Source organism: Magnolia sinica, chromosome 19 (genome assembly GCF_029962835.1).
Source record: "Magnolia sinica isolate HGM2019 chromosome 19, MsV1, whole genome shotgun sequence".
NCBI lineage: Eukaryota > Viridiplantae > Streptophyta > Magnoliopsida > Magnoliales > Magnoliaceae > Magnolia > Magnolia sinica.
Genome location: NC_080591.1, coordinates 21,645,133 through 21,662,042, shown reverse-complemented (window position 1 = coordinate 21,662,042; position 16,910 = coordinate 21,645,133). Strand labels below are relative to the sequence as shown.

General features: G+C 40.0%; 1 protein-coding gene across 1 annotated transcript; it reads left to right on the top strand.

The window, feature by feature from the left end:
- The first annotated feature begins 479 nt into the window (after window positions 1–479).
- Window positions 480–16,462, top strand: LOC131235124 (kinesin-like protein KIN-5C). The gene is made up of 23 exons (XM_058232260.1): window positions 480–642; window positions 1,173–1,302; window positions 3,774–3,932; window positions 4,027–4,376; window positions 4,468–4,606; window positions 4,837–4,934; window positions 5,057–5,213; window positions 7,928–7,997; window positions 8,105–8,181; window positions 8,910–8,963; window positions 9,068–9,148; window positions 9,227–9,338; window positions 9,413–9,499; window positions 9,609–9,784; window positions 9,905–10,066; window positions 10,170–10,277; window positions 10,426–10,584; window positions 10,659–10,742; window positions 10,818–11,023; window positions 11,177–11,278; window positions 12,992–13,101; window positions 13,972–14,123; window positions 15,647–16,462. The coding sequence occupies exons 1-23, from the start codon at window positions 584–586 to the stop codon at window positions 15,842–15,844; spliced, it is 3,030 nt and encodes a 1,009-aa protein (XP_058088243.1). The 5' UTR covers window positions 480–583; the 3' UTR covers window positions 15,845–16,462.
- Window positions 16,463–16,910: the final 448 nt, after the last annotated feature.

Below are 16,910 nucleotides of genomic sequence, written 5' to 3'. Positions count from 1 at the left end.
TTTCGGGCAGATGCCCTAGAATGAGTTGGCAAAATGGATGGACGGCGTGGATATAAAACACATACATTGAGGTGGGCCCCACGGTCGGGGACTTACTCACTCAGCTCTTACCCTGGACTCACCTAATCCGCGCCCCCAGGAAGGAGAGACCTGCCATTGGGTCCAACTGGCTTAGACGAATGGGACAGTTCACGACCACTTACTAAATGGTGGTGTCTCATACGCTGTCGACGCGGCATGTGGATACGGACATCCGAATCATCTCAACCGTAGGCCTACAGCCAGGAAATCATTCAAAATACGTCGTATGCCATCAAAATTTCTAAATGGTTACTATGCGCCCGCCTATCATCTATCCATTACACTACCACAGGCTCAGAAAAAGTGGTGGTAAACTAACACCACAGCCTACCCAAAAAATTCAAATATCAATCTCAGGGTTCTGAGATCCCGCTCTCATTTCAAACAAAGGAAAGAGTGAGAAAGAGGACGGAGGAAAAATCCCTCTTTCCGCCATTAAAGAATCTTCGATCGTCTTCTGCAACTCCCTCTCTCTCTCTCTCTCTCTCTCTCTCTGGAGAAGATGTCCGGACGCCATGAGAAGGAGAAGGGCGTAAATGTCCAGGTCCTCCTCCGTTGCAGGTATTCTATGGTTAGGGTTTCTAGTTTCAGGTCCTTCCTGTGAAAAGATTTCAGTTCTAGGTTAGGGTTTCGATTTCATTTTTCTCTGCAAGGAAATATCTGCTCTGGGTTTAGAAATCGTGTTCCAGAAGCTTGTACTTCCCATTTCTCGGTTCTGTGTGAGGGGGATGAGATAAGGAATTGGAAAGTAGGGTTTTGAATTGTAAATGCGCGCGTGCATAATCGTGTCCGTTCATCGTGGTTGGACATACCAGCATGGAAATCAGGCCCGTGAGAGCATGGGAATGGATGGTTGGAAGGAGAACACAAAAACGGTCTGGACCTGTTCTGCACGTGTGTCCACCTGATGGCCAGGCTGGCTTGGTGTTCAGGCCCTAGCACACAAATGGCGGGATCGTTCTGATGAATGGCCCAAATATTGTATTCATGATCATGTTGTCCTTTGCAGTGAGAGTAGGATATAGCACGGCGGCTCTTTGTGCAAAAAGATTCACCTTTGTGTTGTTCTCATTCCATTTATGTTTTCTCAGGCCTTTCAGTGACGATGAGTTGCGGAACAATGCGCCACAGGTTGTAACCTGCAATGAGTACCAGAGAGAGGTTGCAGTGTCTCAAAGCATTGCTGGGAAGCAGATTGATAGGGTCTTTACCTTTGATAAGGTATTAATTTCATTTTTTATTTTTATTTTTTATTTTTCATGTTTGTCAATCAACTGGAAGAGAAGGAGAGAAGAAGGGGGTGCGGGCTACTCCCAGGAAGGAATTGAAAGGACAAAAATTCCATTGGGTTGATTGGCTACATGAACGAAAAACCAAGGATTTTCACCTCCACATGACTAAGTGCAGGGGCAAAAATGTCCAACGGCTACTTGTGTTATATATAGTATAAATTAAAATGGATGCTTCCAGTTGAACTTATAGCTCTGCTTGATAGTGATTGTGCCAATCAATCCCCTGCCCAGGGAAAGGAGCGTTGATATCAGGTGGGCACTGGTCATCGAAAAATTTCCAAGCAAATTTGAAATGACAGTTAAAACAAGATTGATGCAGGACATAAAATTTTAAACATGATATGCGAGATTCCAGGCTTTAGATCATACTAGTTCAAAACAATCATACAAAATTCCACATCCCACATAAAATCAAGTACTCAATCAAGGGGCATCTATGCGGGTCTAGGCCTACACATGCTAGGGTTGGATCAAATAAAATTATAGACCAAACAATACTCAAAGGAGAGTAGATTCAGTCACGCATGCACAAAAATAATTTCCCCAATCCAAGAGATTCACAAGTTTCAATTCGGGAAGCCCTAGGGTTGAAAAAAAGGCAAAGAAATTGGGAGTTTAAGATAATCTAGGGTTAGGGTTAGGGAAATCAGGTAAGAGAGGAGTGAAAGAGAGGAGAGAGTAAACCTGAAGACTGCCCGCGCGTGTGGACAACATGCCATGCTTGACGCATGTGCGCTGAGGGCAGTCCGCACGTGCGTGGGGCCCACGAACCCAAAAACCCCTTCCTTGGGGTTGGTCAGCTAGGGTTGGACTACAAACTCTCCAAGCTTCGATCCGATCTGACGTATGGTCCGCGCGTGATGCTCTGCCAAAGTTTCAGCCCTCCTGTAGGGCCAAATTTCAGAAATCTGCTGTAGAGAAGGAATGATTGCAAAATAATGATGAATTTGCAGGTGGAATGACTGTAGGAGAAGAAGAATATAGATGGTAGAAGATGGGGGCGAATCGGGATGGGTGTGGCTTCGTACCACGGTAGTTAGCCCTTCGAAGAAGGGAGAGTTTCGCACTCAATTTGATTTTCACAACTCAGAGAGGATCAGAAAAATGCAGAAATTTTATTCAATCATCAATAAGAAAAAAGACTACAAGGGGTGTCTATTTATAATAAAATCCTATATCCCAAAACTCGCGCCATGTGCGTACCCTATTACTTAGAGACGAAATAATAAAAAATAACAACTAATCAAAGCAATCTAAACTGTCCATGATATTTCTAATAACAATAATAAGCAAAACCCAAAGTACTAGATCATCTCGAATAGTGGGCCACGATCATAAGATCCTATGGTGGGATTCATATGACGATCGGGTCCACTCCAAGGAACAAAAACATAGTCCCCTAGCTAGTGGGTCCCCCTTGGTTGTCATCATCGATCCAGATCGATGGTGGGGCCCTCCTCCTCCTTGCGTATGTGCGTAGGGGGGTGTGCGTGTGCGTGTGATGTCCCCATCAAAGATCCATAAAGCTGACCCAAAAGCTGGGATGTGTGGTTGGCTTTGCTTGTACTGTTTCAGCAATCATTCCTATATAACACCTAGCTTGATTAAGACTGAACTAGGAAGTTTCATTCATGGTTTGCTTGACAAAGGTTTGACAAACTGCTGCGTGCCTAACATTGGCCTTTGTTTGCCTTCGCTTGTGACCAGATGGACCACTGCTACCAGTTCGAGCTAATCATCAGATACCCAACTAAATCTGTGCTAGAACATTTTTGTTATTTTTGTTTACATGACTTGACAAATGTTGCCTTGTCTTTGGATGAGTTAAAACTGCATTGCTCTTGGCAGTGTTTTAAACTGGTGTGCTTGGTCATAGACATATAAGAAAGGAATATGTTCAACTGTGTTGAACTTATTAAACTCACATTCATAGTTAAATGAGGAATTTGATGCTCATAAACTGTTTTTACACTCATTTGAATTGATTTTTCTGCTACGATTTCTTTCATAAGAAATGTGGACTATTGACAACTGATGGTTACTGATAGAACTGGGTCTCTTACTCTCTCTCTCTCTCTCTCTCTCTCTCTCTCTCTCTCTCTCTCTCTCCCCCTACCTATATGCGTGTGCATCAGTGTGCATGCGCTTCCTCTCCATCACCTTCTCCTTTCCAAGTGTTTGCAACTTTGCATGCACGTGTATTTGTGCGTTGATGGGTGGGTGGATCTCTATTGGTGTGTGCACGTGCGCACACGTACGTGGATTGGTGGTTCTGTGTAAGTGGGGGTGCACGCCCATGTGGGTTGGTTGGATTTGGTGTGGATTTCTAGTATGCGTTTTGGCAGTATCTTTCTTTTTGAATTTAAATATGTAGGTTTAATCTATACACATGATTTGCAGGTGTTTGGGCCCTCTGCTCAGCAAAGGGATTTATATGATCAGGCTATGGTTCCTATTGTAAATGAGGTGTTGGAAGGATTTAACTGCACCATTTTTGCCTATGGTCAAACTGGCACAGGGAAAACATACACCATGGAAGGTGAATGCAAAAAATCAAAGGTAAAATTAAACATGTTTAGTGTTATCCTCCCCTTTGGCCTGCCATGGTCTTCCTGACTATCTTGCTTTTGATTGTATGCCACTGTAATGGCAGGGTGGGACTAAGGGACAGTTGCCTCAAGATGCTGGAGTCATACCGAGGGCTGTTAAGCAGATATTTGATACATTGGAGAGTCAAAATGCTGAATATAGTGTTAAAGTTACTTTCTTAGAGTTGTATAATGAAGAAATTACTGACTTGCTTGCTCCTGAGGAAATATCAAAGGTTATTTTGGAGGAGAAGCAAAGAAAGCCCCTACTTCTCATGGAGGATGGGAAAGGAGGAGTCCTTGTCAGAGGCCTTGAGGAGGAAATTGTAACAAGTGCTGGTGAGATTTTTACCCTACTAGAACGGGGTTCTGCGAAGCGCCGTACTGCAGAGACGTTATTAAACAAACAATCGAGGTAAATTTTTATCAGTTTTATATGTTATATATTAGGAACAACTTTTGTTGCTTGCGCTTTAATACACATATCTTTGTTTTTTGTTTCCCAGCCGTTCACACTCTCTATTTACCATTACTATGCACATAAAAGAAGCCACTCCAGAAGGAGAGGAACTTATCAAATGTGGCAAGCTAAATTTGGTTGATCTGGCTGGGTCAGAAAATATTTCCCGTTCAGGTGCTAGGGAGGTAATAAACTAAATTATCTATTTCCCGATCTGGCTATCATCTGCACTTGTGGTCAAAGGGTTAAGAGTTTATTCTGTGGTAGTTATCATAATATTTCTCTTTTTGAAGTTTGAGTCCTTCAGAAATGCCTTTGGTTCTTTAGCACTGATTTATTTTGGCACTTGCCATTTGTGGTAGCTGTTCATGAACTTAATTGTTAGTTTCATTTGCCATGATACTAAATTTGTCAGGGGCGTGCAAGAGAAGCTGGGGAAATTAATAAGAGCTTACTTACTTTGGGGCGTGTTATAACTGCTCTTGTGGAGCATCTTGGACACATTCCTTACAGGTTACCGCTTTCTACTATGCAATTTATCTTTTTCTTGTGTTTCTTTGGTTGCTGTATTGGCATCTTTTGCAATTTATTCTCGTCTCTTTTTGTTTCATTGAAGTTGTTGCATTGACATGCAGGGACAGCAAACTCACACGTTTGTTGCGTGATTCATTGGGTGGGAGGACTAAGACATGTATAATTGCTACTGTTTCACCATCCGTTCACTGTCTTGAGGAGACTCTTAGTACATTGGATTATGCCCACAGAGCAAAGAACATAAAAAATAGGCCCGAGGTTTGTTATTTCTCTCCTACATTGGTCCTTTATTTTCTTGAAGAACAAAAATTATATTCGCAAGGCATTTTTTTGGTATTCTGTAAGCAAATCTTTGGTTGAGATGCTTCATGTCTTGTGTCCGTGTTTCTTTTGTAAAGCTTGTTAATATTTTTAATGAAGCTTTCTAGCCATTTTCTTGGTTGATAACTTCTTTCTTATCTGTCGTGATTCTATTTTCTGTTAATTGCTAGGTTTGATTAAGTATTGATGTTTCTATGCTGAATTGGTTAATGTTGTCTAGGTTTTGGCTCTGTCATTTATTTTCAGCTAGTCTGTCTGCAGCTTATCATGCCCTATGTTTTATTACTGTCTAATTGATTTTTTCATGACTTTTAACCATGGTTTAGAACTTTGAAACTCAACTTGGACTCCCTTAGTAGTGAGTCGACTGAAGTAACTTTGATCTTTCATGAGATTCTCAATCTTGAAAAGTGGAGATAGTTCACCTCTGATGAGGTGTTCGATTTGGCTGGGTGCGAATTTTGATTTTTCATTCTTGCATGCATTAGGAGGGGTTAGTGAAGTTGCCAATTTTGCGTGTAATGTATCAGGATGATATCATTCTGTCTTTAGGATACTTCGTCTGTTAAGTGGGCTTTGGTCAATCTCTATCTTTATGCTCCCTCTTAGTCAAACTCGTTAGTTGGTATGTATCAAAGAAAAAATGATACTTCACATCAGAGTTTGAAGTTTCTCAGGAATTTGATTTTGTTTATGTGTACCTTTTTAGACTTTGTGCATACTTAATCCATTTTAAGTACTAGATCAAACCTTTTTGAGTACTAGGTCTTTCTTTCTTGAGTTTTATCCCCTTGGTTCTATCTGACTTTTGACTAAGATAAGTGAACTGACAAATCTTCAAGCACTTAATTTAATGTAGAAACCTAGGTCCTAACTTGTGGCCTTCGGGTTTACAATTCCTTAGCAATCATTTGGATTAGCTATAGAAGGCTTTAATGAAATCATTCAACAAGCTTGTTGTGGTATTGTCAGAGAATGGTTTGATTTCTTATTATAGTTTTGCCAAATCAGTCGTTATAAGTAGACTGTTACCATATGTTTTGTTTGTCCTAGATACGAGTATGGATGTAGTGTCCCATGAGAAAATTTGGTTGGCAAATCTTTTATTTATTTGTCTTGTTGTTTGTTAGTGATTGTTTGCTCTTGGGTCTATTAAATTTTTTATAAAATATTGGTATTGATGCACGTATCAAACCCTTGGTATACAGAAACATATCAGTATTGCATGGGAAATATCACATGTACTGGGGATTGTGTCACTTTTGGAGGAAACATCGGGAGAATGATGGAAATTTTCAATTTAACTTCAAGATCTGTTGAAAGAGACATGATTACACACTCAAAACTCAAAATATCATAAAAAACAAGTATGCATGATAAGTTTCCTTTGTATGGGGTCCTAAACAATACGCTGTTTGAAAGAAGTGATGCAAGTAGATCCAAAATGAGTTCATATAATTAATAAATCATATAATACAAATATGAAAACAGATTCTCCGAACAAATTTGGGGGAAAGTAACGTTTTGTGGGGTTTTTTTTTTTTGGTAGATTCTTTTGAATTTTTGGGAGGAATGTATTGCAATGTTTCACCCGATACATATCACAATGTATCAATGATACAAGGGACTTTTATAAATGGTGTTTTTTTTTTTTTGGCAAAACACACAACGTATTGATATATTGCAATATATTGGTGATATATTGTGATATTTTGTGCGAAATAGGGGAATCTTGAAAACTCCCCCTATATATCATATCGGCCCCATGGAATATGATAATATTGACCAATATGAGATTTGCACCAGTTCAGCTCCATGTGCCTTACATGTTGCTGCATGCTGCCATCCATATTTTAAGTGCCCTACACGTGCTAGTGTGCCACCATCCATCTTTAAATGCCCCACATGTGCCACACGTGCCACTATCCATCTGTTAGAGTCCCACATGAGCCAATGTACATTGTGCCACCACCCATGTTCAAGCGCTCCACATTGTGCCAATGTTCCAAATGTGCCACTGCCTGTCTTCAATCGCTTGACATGTGCCACATGTGCCACTGTTCCACACTACCAACATCTATCTTCAGGCACCTTCCATGTGCCACATGTGCTGATGTGGCACATGTTTGCAACTATCAAGTAAATTTTCCATGAAAAAGTTATATTTTACGAAACAATTTTGAGAATGAAAAAGTTCCAATGCCCATGGAAAATCATTATTGAAAACAAACAACAAAAACTTTGTTTCCTTTCCACTAATTTGCGTTCCTTTCCCTTGGAAACACTATTTTCTTTTTCCTTGATGAATCCAAACAGTTCCTTGGAGAAAATTAACTGTTTGCTTTGACGCTTACATGTCATTGTTGTCTGAATGCTTATGTTACATGTGTGATTTGAAGATAAGAAAGGGGGCAAGATTGGCTTGACCTGACCAGAAACTAAGATTGTAACTGCTTAAGGACTGGTCAGGATACAATTTAACCTCTACTTATCATCCTGAGAATCGTAGGTATTCTGGGGAATTGTCTTGTTCAGATACCATGTACCGCAGTTGTTGAAAGCAAGTGATTGTTGTAATCATATCTCATATTGCTCCAAGAGGATATCTATACTTGGTTATTACTTATTATTCTATTCGATGGTATTTGTAGGTTAACCAAAAAATGATGAAATCAACTCTTATCAAGGACCTTTATGGCGAGATTGATCGGCTTAAAGCGGGTGTTGTTTTGACCCTAGCATTTTATCTTTAGCCAAGTTGCTTGTGTCCAATATCACTTTTCTTCAGATTTTTCCATTTAATTTTTAAATAATTGTACTTCCTCTAGAGGTTTATGCTACTCGTGAGAAAAATGGAGTTTACATACCAAAAGAGCGATACTACCAAGAAGAGAGTGAAAGGAAGGTATTTTTTTCACCCTGATTATATATAATGGCAAATATTTAGTTCTCCACCGCAAACTACTATCTTAGTTTTGACTGTTTTTATTTCTCTTAAATTATCTCAAGACTTATACTGATCTATTTGAGATTCATACATGCTATACAATTAATGTACTTATATTTGTTTAACTCACATTAATACTTGTGCCTTTTGATTTTATTTCTTAACCCCAAGGGAGAAGGAACTACTAATAGTTTCTTGTAACAAGAATGAATAAAGCTGTAGGCAAAGTTGGTATTAGCACATGAGTCGGCTCTCCCCATGACCAATATAAATGATCCTAAGAAATGCATATTGGCCTTCTTTTGTCTTAGAAGAATTAAAAATGATGAAATGTACAAAAATTAGAAGAAAACAAGTGATAGGAACAAAGGGCAAATACTTTGTGAGAACATATATGAACAAACATGTCTGATTAGGAGGAGAATTTTTATTATGATTAAAGGGCCTTTAAGGAGGAGAGGAAGATCTAAGAGGATTTGGAACAAGGTGGAGAGCTGGGATATGAGGATTTGTTTACCGCCAATGATATCACCTTAGATAGGAATGATCACCTTAATGAAGATGACCACGGCGACAACAATGATGACACACTTATGTATGACAATACACTAGGACATTTTTAATGACTGCATATGATCCTTACTCCTGTGCCTTTGACTTGTTTATTTATTTCTTGGTGGATGAAGGCAATGTCAGATCAGATCGAACAGATGGGCATTTTGCTGGAAACCCATCAGAAGGTGTGTTGTATTTTGGATTCCCTTATTGTATAAGACATGCATTAGATGTGTTTAGTTTTGTGTTATGCTATTCTGTAATTGTTTGCTTGACATTTTATTGACAGCAAATTGAGGAATTGCAAGATAAATATGATACTCAGCTCCAACAATCGGCTGACTTGAGCAATAAACTTGAGTCCACACAGGTAATCTGGTTTATAATCTTATTACGTATTGTTTTGGAAGTCGCAAAACAGTCATATTGAATCTGGTAAAATATGCAGCTGTGTTTGGAGCAAACAAACAACTTACTGGTTATTGCCAAAGAAGATCTTAAAAAATCCAAGTATGAAATAAAGGAGAGGGATTTTATTATAGCTGCACAGAGGAAAGCAGGTTTGTGTGGATTCATTCTTGAATGGAATTTTCGTGGAAATGTTGTCTTATGATCTTTTGGATTTGTGAAACAGAAAACGATTTGGCACAACAGGGTTGTGTCCTGCAGTCTAAATTGGAGAAGTCAATTCAGGATAATGCTTCATTATTTTTGAAAATAGGTGGGCGTTGTTTTTGCCTTTTTACCTGCTAATTGAACTCATTGTTTTGCACATTGTAGTTACTAAGCTTTGTTGTCATTTCTAATATTTGCTCTTGGTATTCATGCAGCAAGAGAAGATAAAATGAGTGCTGCAAACAGGTCTGTGGTGGATAATTTCCAAACAGAGTTTTCAAAGCAGATTGGTGTTCTTTGTAGTACTTTTGTTGCATCAATGACTCGACAAAATGAACACCTGCAGTGTGTTGAGAATATTTGCCGTTCTTGTCTGGATTATAATGAGAAGGTATATCAGCTTTTTTGGCATGCTGGAGCCTTTTCACCTCTAAGTTTTAATATTCAAGCCATGATACTATATTCGGTTGATTTATTTTACCTTCCCCTCATTATGTAATTCTGCCTGCAGTCTGTGCTGGAATTGAATAAGAAAGTTGCAGCTTCACGGGCCTCATATGTTTCGCACATCGAAGCATTACAAAATGTTGTACGTTTGCATAAGGCAAACATTAATGCGAGCCTAGAGGAGATGTCATCGTTGGCTTCTGAGAATTCCAGTTCATTTGAGCAAGTGAGTAGCTATGTCTGGTTGAAATTGGTTAGAGTTTTGCAATTTTAGGCCACTCGGTTTCCTACTCAATCCAATTGTCTCAAATGTGTTGGATGTGCACTAGTTACTAGCTGCAGAGTCTAGAGAAGCAAACTTGATATTTGGCGATCTTCAAGGTACCTTAGCCAATCATCAAGGAGAGATGGCTCTTTTTGCTCGGGAGTTGCGTGAGGTTTGCTTATCAACTTTGTTTCTGTCTCCTTTGTTTTCTTTTCCTTTTGCTGTTTTTATTTGCTATTTTTGATCTGTTATTCTCCATTCATTTTTTATTTTGATGTTTCTTATTGAGTTATTTCCTTTCCTGACATTGGCTTGTACAGAGATTCCATGTGAGTATAGAGCATACCTCGGAGATGTCCAAGTTCATTATTGGACTTCTTGAAAAGCTCGGTGAAGAATCTTGCAAGCTTCAAACTCATGTGTGTCGGGCGCATGATTTTAACACAAGGAGCATAGATGATTTTCAGAAGGCCTACAAGGTATTTTGTCAGAACTGTTGGCAAGAAAACATGATTCGTGTTGGATTTATCTAATTTATAACCATACCAAGCAGGAGCAATCAAGGTCTGAGGCAGAGAAACTTGTAGCGGATTTGACCAATTTAGTCTCCAACCATATTCGTCGACAGGAAGAGCTGGTCTGTTTTGGATACTGTTATGATTGAAATTTTCTTGTCTTGTTTCTAGAAAAAGAAATGACAATTCAGCTGCAGGTCGATGTGCAACTTGTTGGACTGAGAGATGCTGCTGTTGAGAATAAGGCGTTTTTTGACGAGCATGCAGCGACAATGGAGGGAGTTACGAGTGATGCTAAAAGAAAATGGAATACGTTTTCCATGCAGGCAGAGAATGATGCCAAAGATGGAGCTGATTTCTCTGCAGCCAAACATTGCCGTATGGAGCTACTCCTTCAACAATGGTCAGTTCTCTAACAGGAGGATTTAAGACTAGATCCTTGCATCTTTTACGAACTGAGCCTTTACCTTTCCTTTTCCCCCCATTTTATTGCTCAAGTATCTGAAACTTTGATGCCATATCTTTTGGTTTGTTCTTTATGATCTCCTTTTTACAGTATTACCAATGCCGACGCTGCTTCTAGACACTCGAAGAAGACACATGAATCTGTAAATAAGACAAGCAGTAAGCATGTTGTGGCCATGGAGACACTTGTAAGGTCAGTTCTGGATGGATTTTCATTCCTATCTTTAGCTTTTGTCAGAAGGACAGTGTATGGAAAATCACTTGATAAATTTACCTCCATTTCTATATCACAAGAAAAACGGCTGATACTAAAAGAGTTGGGAACCTGTAATGGCAGCTGGTCATCTATATGTTGTTAGCTATGGTAATAGCTGTACTTTGATATTTTGATATGGATGGCATGTAACTTGGTGTGGTCAGTGTCATGACCTTTCTGATGATACAGCTAAAGATTGGCATCGTTGGCCTCTTTTACCTATTTGGTGTGTCAATATGACAAGAAAAATGGTGGTGGAAACAGAAGCTCTACTTAACATAGGCAGGTGACAGCCCATTGGGAGGATTGCTGGACTATTTGGATTCTGTTCCGCTTACAGAATCTCCTTGGACAAGAACATTTCTAAGCTCATGGATGCCTGTTGAGACACACCTCTGCTTGCAGCCATGTGTGCTGAACTGGCAGTTTGGGATCCAATGGCCACATCGAAAATCAGGCTGGTGAATTCATCAGGTGTGAGCTACACATTTCTCTAATGGGTTGAAGAAAATTGCCAGCAGTTTGCATTTGGTACATATGGGTGGTGCACCTGACAAGTGGACCAACTAAGTTTTTGGGCACTCATCTAACCCAGTTGGACCAAACTGATTCATGGTTCTTGCTAAATGTTTGGTGGGTTCACGTACCTGCTTCAAGATGTGCATGGAATCAGCTAAACTACTAGCCTCTATAACTGCTTCAGGAGTGCAGGTTGTTGTTGCATCACCCTTGTTGAAGTGTTTGGGGACTTGGACCTAAGATTGCCTTGGGTCATACCGCATCCTGTGTGCATGACTGCACGTCTTCATAGGGATGCAATTAGAAGTCCACGTGGTTCTCAAATTTGTCCAACGTGCAACAGCTAAAACACCTGGAAGATATATTGTCATCGGGATTGGTGGCACATGATCTTCTGGAAAAATGCCTACTTAAGAATCGTGTTTTTGGCTCTTTAATTCTATAAAATGGTAGATAAATCTTAAGGCATATAGAGGAACCTAGAATCTAGAGTAGCTTAGGTTCTTAGAAGCTTGTTAATGTTTCTTTCACCTCTGTTAAGCCCAGATGCAACTCTCCACATGAACCTCTCAACATGTATCTTATATCTGCACTATGCAGGTAGGCTTCACACTTACCTGATCCAGAATCAGGTTAACCACAAATGCTTGAAAATAACGGACTTTTTAAAACTTGTTGTGGTTCACATTTGACATGTGAGTGTGGTCCACCCGATGATTGTCTCATTTTCAGGCCTGGTCATCTGTACAGAATGACCTAGCATTGCTAGGATGTCTCACATGTGTGCCATGCTGTCACATGTGGCCTTACGTGGATGTGTCCATGCTAACCATAACACTTCTGGATGAATGCGAACTCAGTGGAGGTATGCAGAGGTGTTTAGCGAGTGCATTGGCAACAGAATGAGGGACAGTGAGCAGGAGCAATGAATTTTGTTCTTCACTTGTGTTTCTCTTCTTCTTTTGATTGACTAATTCTGGTTGTGCTTCTTTATGTACATCATCTGCATCATTGTTGTCATCACCACAACCACCATCTTTCTAGATGTTGATCTATGTGCTATTTATTGGTTGAGACAATGAGCTCCACACCACTGGATTAGATTTGATGCTTATAGTCTTTCTGGTGCAGGGTTGCCACTGAGAGTAATGAACAACATGATCTAGAGATTGTTTCTGCGCGGGCTGCTGCAGAGCAGGATGTGGCTGAGAACAGTGGTGCTATCCTTCACCACTTTGAGAGTAAGTCCTATATTATTCTTACTTTTATTGCCCACATCTTTTAGTCGCATATATTTGAGCCAAGAAATATGGCATAGAGGAGCTGAACATATCAAAATCTCCTAATCATTTGGTCAGCATGGCTCTGTGATTTGTTTCAAAGAGTTCTAATTTGGCTGTTATTGCTGTAAGAACATGTGTTCAATACAGTGTTCTTGAAATACATTTTGAGTTAGAAAAGGCAACGGCAGAAAGATTACATAGAAATTTTGTATGGTACCTTGGGTTTAGTAACTCAAACAAGATTTGTCTCTGATGAACCGACAAACTACCTTTGCTGCTGTAAATGCCAAAGTCTTCAGTTCAAAGTCTCAATTTTTTGTGCATAGGGTCCCATGAAGTGGTAATCAAAATATCTTTGCAATTGCGGGTGGCAAACAGGACAGTTGATTTGCTAGGCATCATTTTAATGGATCATTCCCATAAGCCAAGTCAACCGGATTATGGTGGCTGCAAATGGATGGGTAAACTAAACGTTGAGTGAATGGATGAGCGAAGGTCCGCAGCCATGAAGCAAATATTCCAATCACAGCAATTTTTGAGCCATGCTATGGCTCAGACATGGGGGTGCAACACAAGTTCAATAGTCCTGATTGTGATACGTATTTCCCGTGTGTACTGTTGGATCCCTATTCGTAGAAGGCTTCATATTAGCATTGTGATCATGGTATCACTATTAATTCAGGTTATATTCGCTTTTCTAGAAATCGTATCAGATGGACCTTTTTGTTTGGTTATTTTAATAATCTATTTTCTATTTTCCTCAAAGTTTGGCACAATACATGGTGCACATTTCCATTGTTTGATTATTCATGTGTAAAATATGTGCAGGTGTATCAGAGCGTGAGCAGGAATCGGTGTCTGGAATTATGGCAGTGGTTGAAGTGCACATGGGCACGCTCCAGAAGCTTGCGGAGGATCATTGTGCCCAGGTGGCAGAGATAGAACATCAGGCACAGAACAGCTTCCAAGACAGATACATGGTAACCTGATTCACCTGTGAATCTCTTTCCATCTTATTTCGGTAATATAGTCTCAATAACAAAATAGATGTGGCACACTTGCATTAACCCATTGTCATATGCTAGCGTCGACCCACATCATGAGTCTGCCTTGCTGTTTGTTTCCAATGACAAGGAAACTATTTTGTTTAGTAATAGTAAGGTACTGGTTCATGAGAGGGTGGTCTATGTTGACATGTGAAAAAATCAAACTGTTGAAAGATTCATTTGATTCATTTTGTAGGGTCCAACTTAATCATGCCCTGGCCAGAAAAATTGGCAGGCCCATTTGACAGCTAACCTTGCTCTTGCACTTTGACTAAGAATCTGGTCCCCTTTGTTTCCCTTCAAACTGCCATTTTCCACATACATGTGCACCCCCACCTAATAAGTTAGTGAGCTTTATTTGTTTGGCTAGTGTGTGTTTGCTCTGGCGCATAGTTGTGGATCCTTCAAAGTAGGTGCTGCTCCTGCTTTGGCTCTTGCTTCCTAACCTTTTATACTTGATAACATTTCGAAACAGATGCTTCGCTTCACTCTTTGTGCAACTATAATCTGGCTCCACCTGATTAATGGCTCCAATCTCATGCGTGTTCCACATTGGCTCACTTGCCAGTCTACCTTCTGTCTCGTGCGGGCAAGTGCCGCCGCCCGTCTGCATTCATCTTTTGCTTTTAGTCAGATGTGTGACTGTAACTTTCGTCTTACTCTATATGCAAGTCTGTTAGACCTCAAGATACGGAGGAATGGTCCAGTGAAATGTTCCAAATGTTGTTTCAACATACTGTGCCATTGTATGAATTTATCTGGATACCTTCCCAATATGATAGTATCTACTTTGATATGATGTTGAATTCCATTCAAATTATCTAGGGGAGATGAAGATACATTTCGTATCAGAATCGATTGCCAACAGAAACAGTAGTTGTCGGTACTTAGTGTACCACAAAATGAACCGTTGTTTCATTTCCATGTGATTTTTTTGTGACACTTCCCCGATACAATATGATATATTACGATATTTGAAACTTAGGTTCAGTGTTTTATGCATATGGTGAGCAGTAGCGTTCACCACTGGTTAAAGGCATGGACTTGCTTCATGGGCCTGGACCTTCCTGGTTGATGACCTCGCTGTCCGATGATGCTTATCTGAGAGGGATTGCTCCACTACATGAAAATTTTCCAGTGGTTATACACTGGATCATTCTTCTCAAGATTATGTCAATTTTCCTAGGGAATGCGGTTAAGGCTAGAATTAAAATAGTTGACAATTTCCATGTCGGTTGCTTCCTGTCATATTCTTTTAAGAACAAATGCTTGGTCATTTTAACAGCCAGTGCATGTCAGCGTGGCTAGTGGAGCGTCTCCTTCTTTTCCTTTGGCAAAACATGCTTCATTCAAGTTGGGCATTGGCCTGATACTTGTGTGTGTGTGTGTGTGTGTGTGTGTGTGTGTGTGTGTGTGTGTGTGTTTAAATACTGATTTGTGTTGCTGCTAATGTGAAGGACTATGAGCCGACCGGCAATACACCAATGAGGTGTGAGGTTGATGTGCCAAGCAAGGCGACGATTGAGTCGCTCAGGGCCATGCCCATGGAATCCCTCGTTGAGGAATTCCGGGAGAATCATCCCTATGGAGGATCAGCTGGCAAGGAACCAAAACCATCCATGATACCACGCTCGCCTCTTGTCCAACTCAACTGACTGCAATGGTGATGACAACTATGGTAGATTCATGTGAGCTCCTCCTTTCTGGTGACTAGGAATTCTGTTTGTAATTGCTTATGTACTTCATATATTTTTATGTTGTTGGAAGGTGGAATGTAAGAGAGGGTATAAAGCTGAATATAGTCCATTGGAATAGCTTGGTCCCACCTCAGGATACAGCAAATCCCTTGGATTAGCGGCTTCCTATATTGGAAGGAGGTTTTGTAGGCTCTTTCTTTGATCCCTATTTAGATGGGATAAGGTGGGAAAAAAAAGAAAGGAAAAAAGAAAACCTGTTATGGATGGTTTGTTCAATGTTCTTGTTTTTTCTCAAAATAACCTCCATTCGTTGCACTCTGTAAGTAAGAACCGGCCTGTCTCTATTTTGAATTTGGTTGTGTTACTGGCTACTTGGTGAAATACAACATTTGTATTGTTTTTGTTTTTTGTTTTTGAGGGGGCGGGATTGTATGAATCTCAGTGCAAGTATACTTACAATATACTTGGTGCATTGGTGGGGGCCCAGTAATCTAGACCATCTTCTGTGTCCCACGATATAGATTGTTCGATGATCTTCCCTGTGAATAACCCATATTTAAACATTCAGGCTGCCAATCGCTCTCTTTTATTTATTTATTTTTTACAGTGGAATGTGGAGTGTTGTATCTTGCATCTCCTTGGTCTATTTGCAGACCTCAAGTTGAATGGTTAGGATCGTATCATCTATGAGTTTTTTGGGCATGTTGTATTGAATGTTGTGTCTAAGAAATGATCTATATTGAGTGTCTGCACTGCATGTTGTATAAATTGAAAACTCGAGGGTTAAGTTTATGATTCTTTGAAGAGATTGCTGTATAATGCGTATTTTGGAGCTATGTATCTGTTTAAGTATCCGTGGTTCTTAAGTTGGTACAGATGGGTCTTTTCGTTTGAGATCATAGCGTTCATGGTGGGACCCTCTGTTGATGGATCATGACCCAATCGGTCACCTAGGTTGGAAGATCTTGGCTGTTCAACCATGGCCTCTTTTGGTTGAATCTTGGCTGTTGTCCCAACTCTCTCT

Bases quoted from the DNA above. Each gene is read 5' to 3' on its own strand.
- LOC131235124 (XM_058232260.1), top strand. From the start codon at position 584: ATGTCCGGACGCCATGAGAAGGAGAAGGGCGTAAATGTCCAGGTCCTC. The intron at 7,998-8,104 runs GTGTTGTTTTGA...TACTTCCTCTAG, and splicing joins GATTGATCGGCTTAAAGCGG to AGGTTTATGCTACTCGTGAG. The intron at 11,279-12,991 runs GTCAGTTCTGGA...TTTCTGGTGCAG, and splicing joins GCCATGGAGACACTTGTAAG to GGTTGCCACTGAGAGTAATG.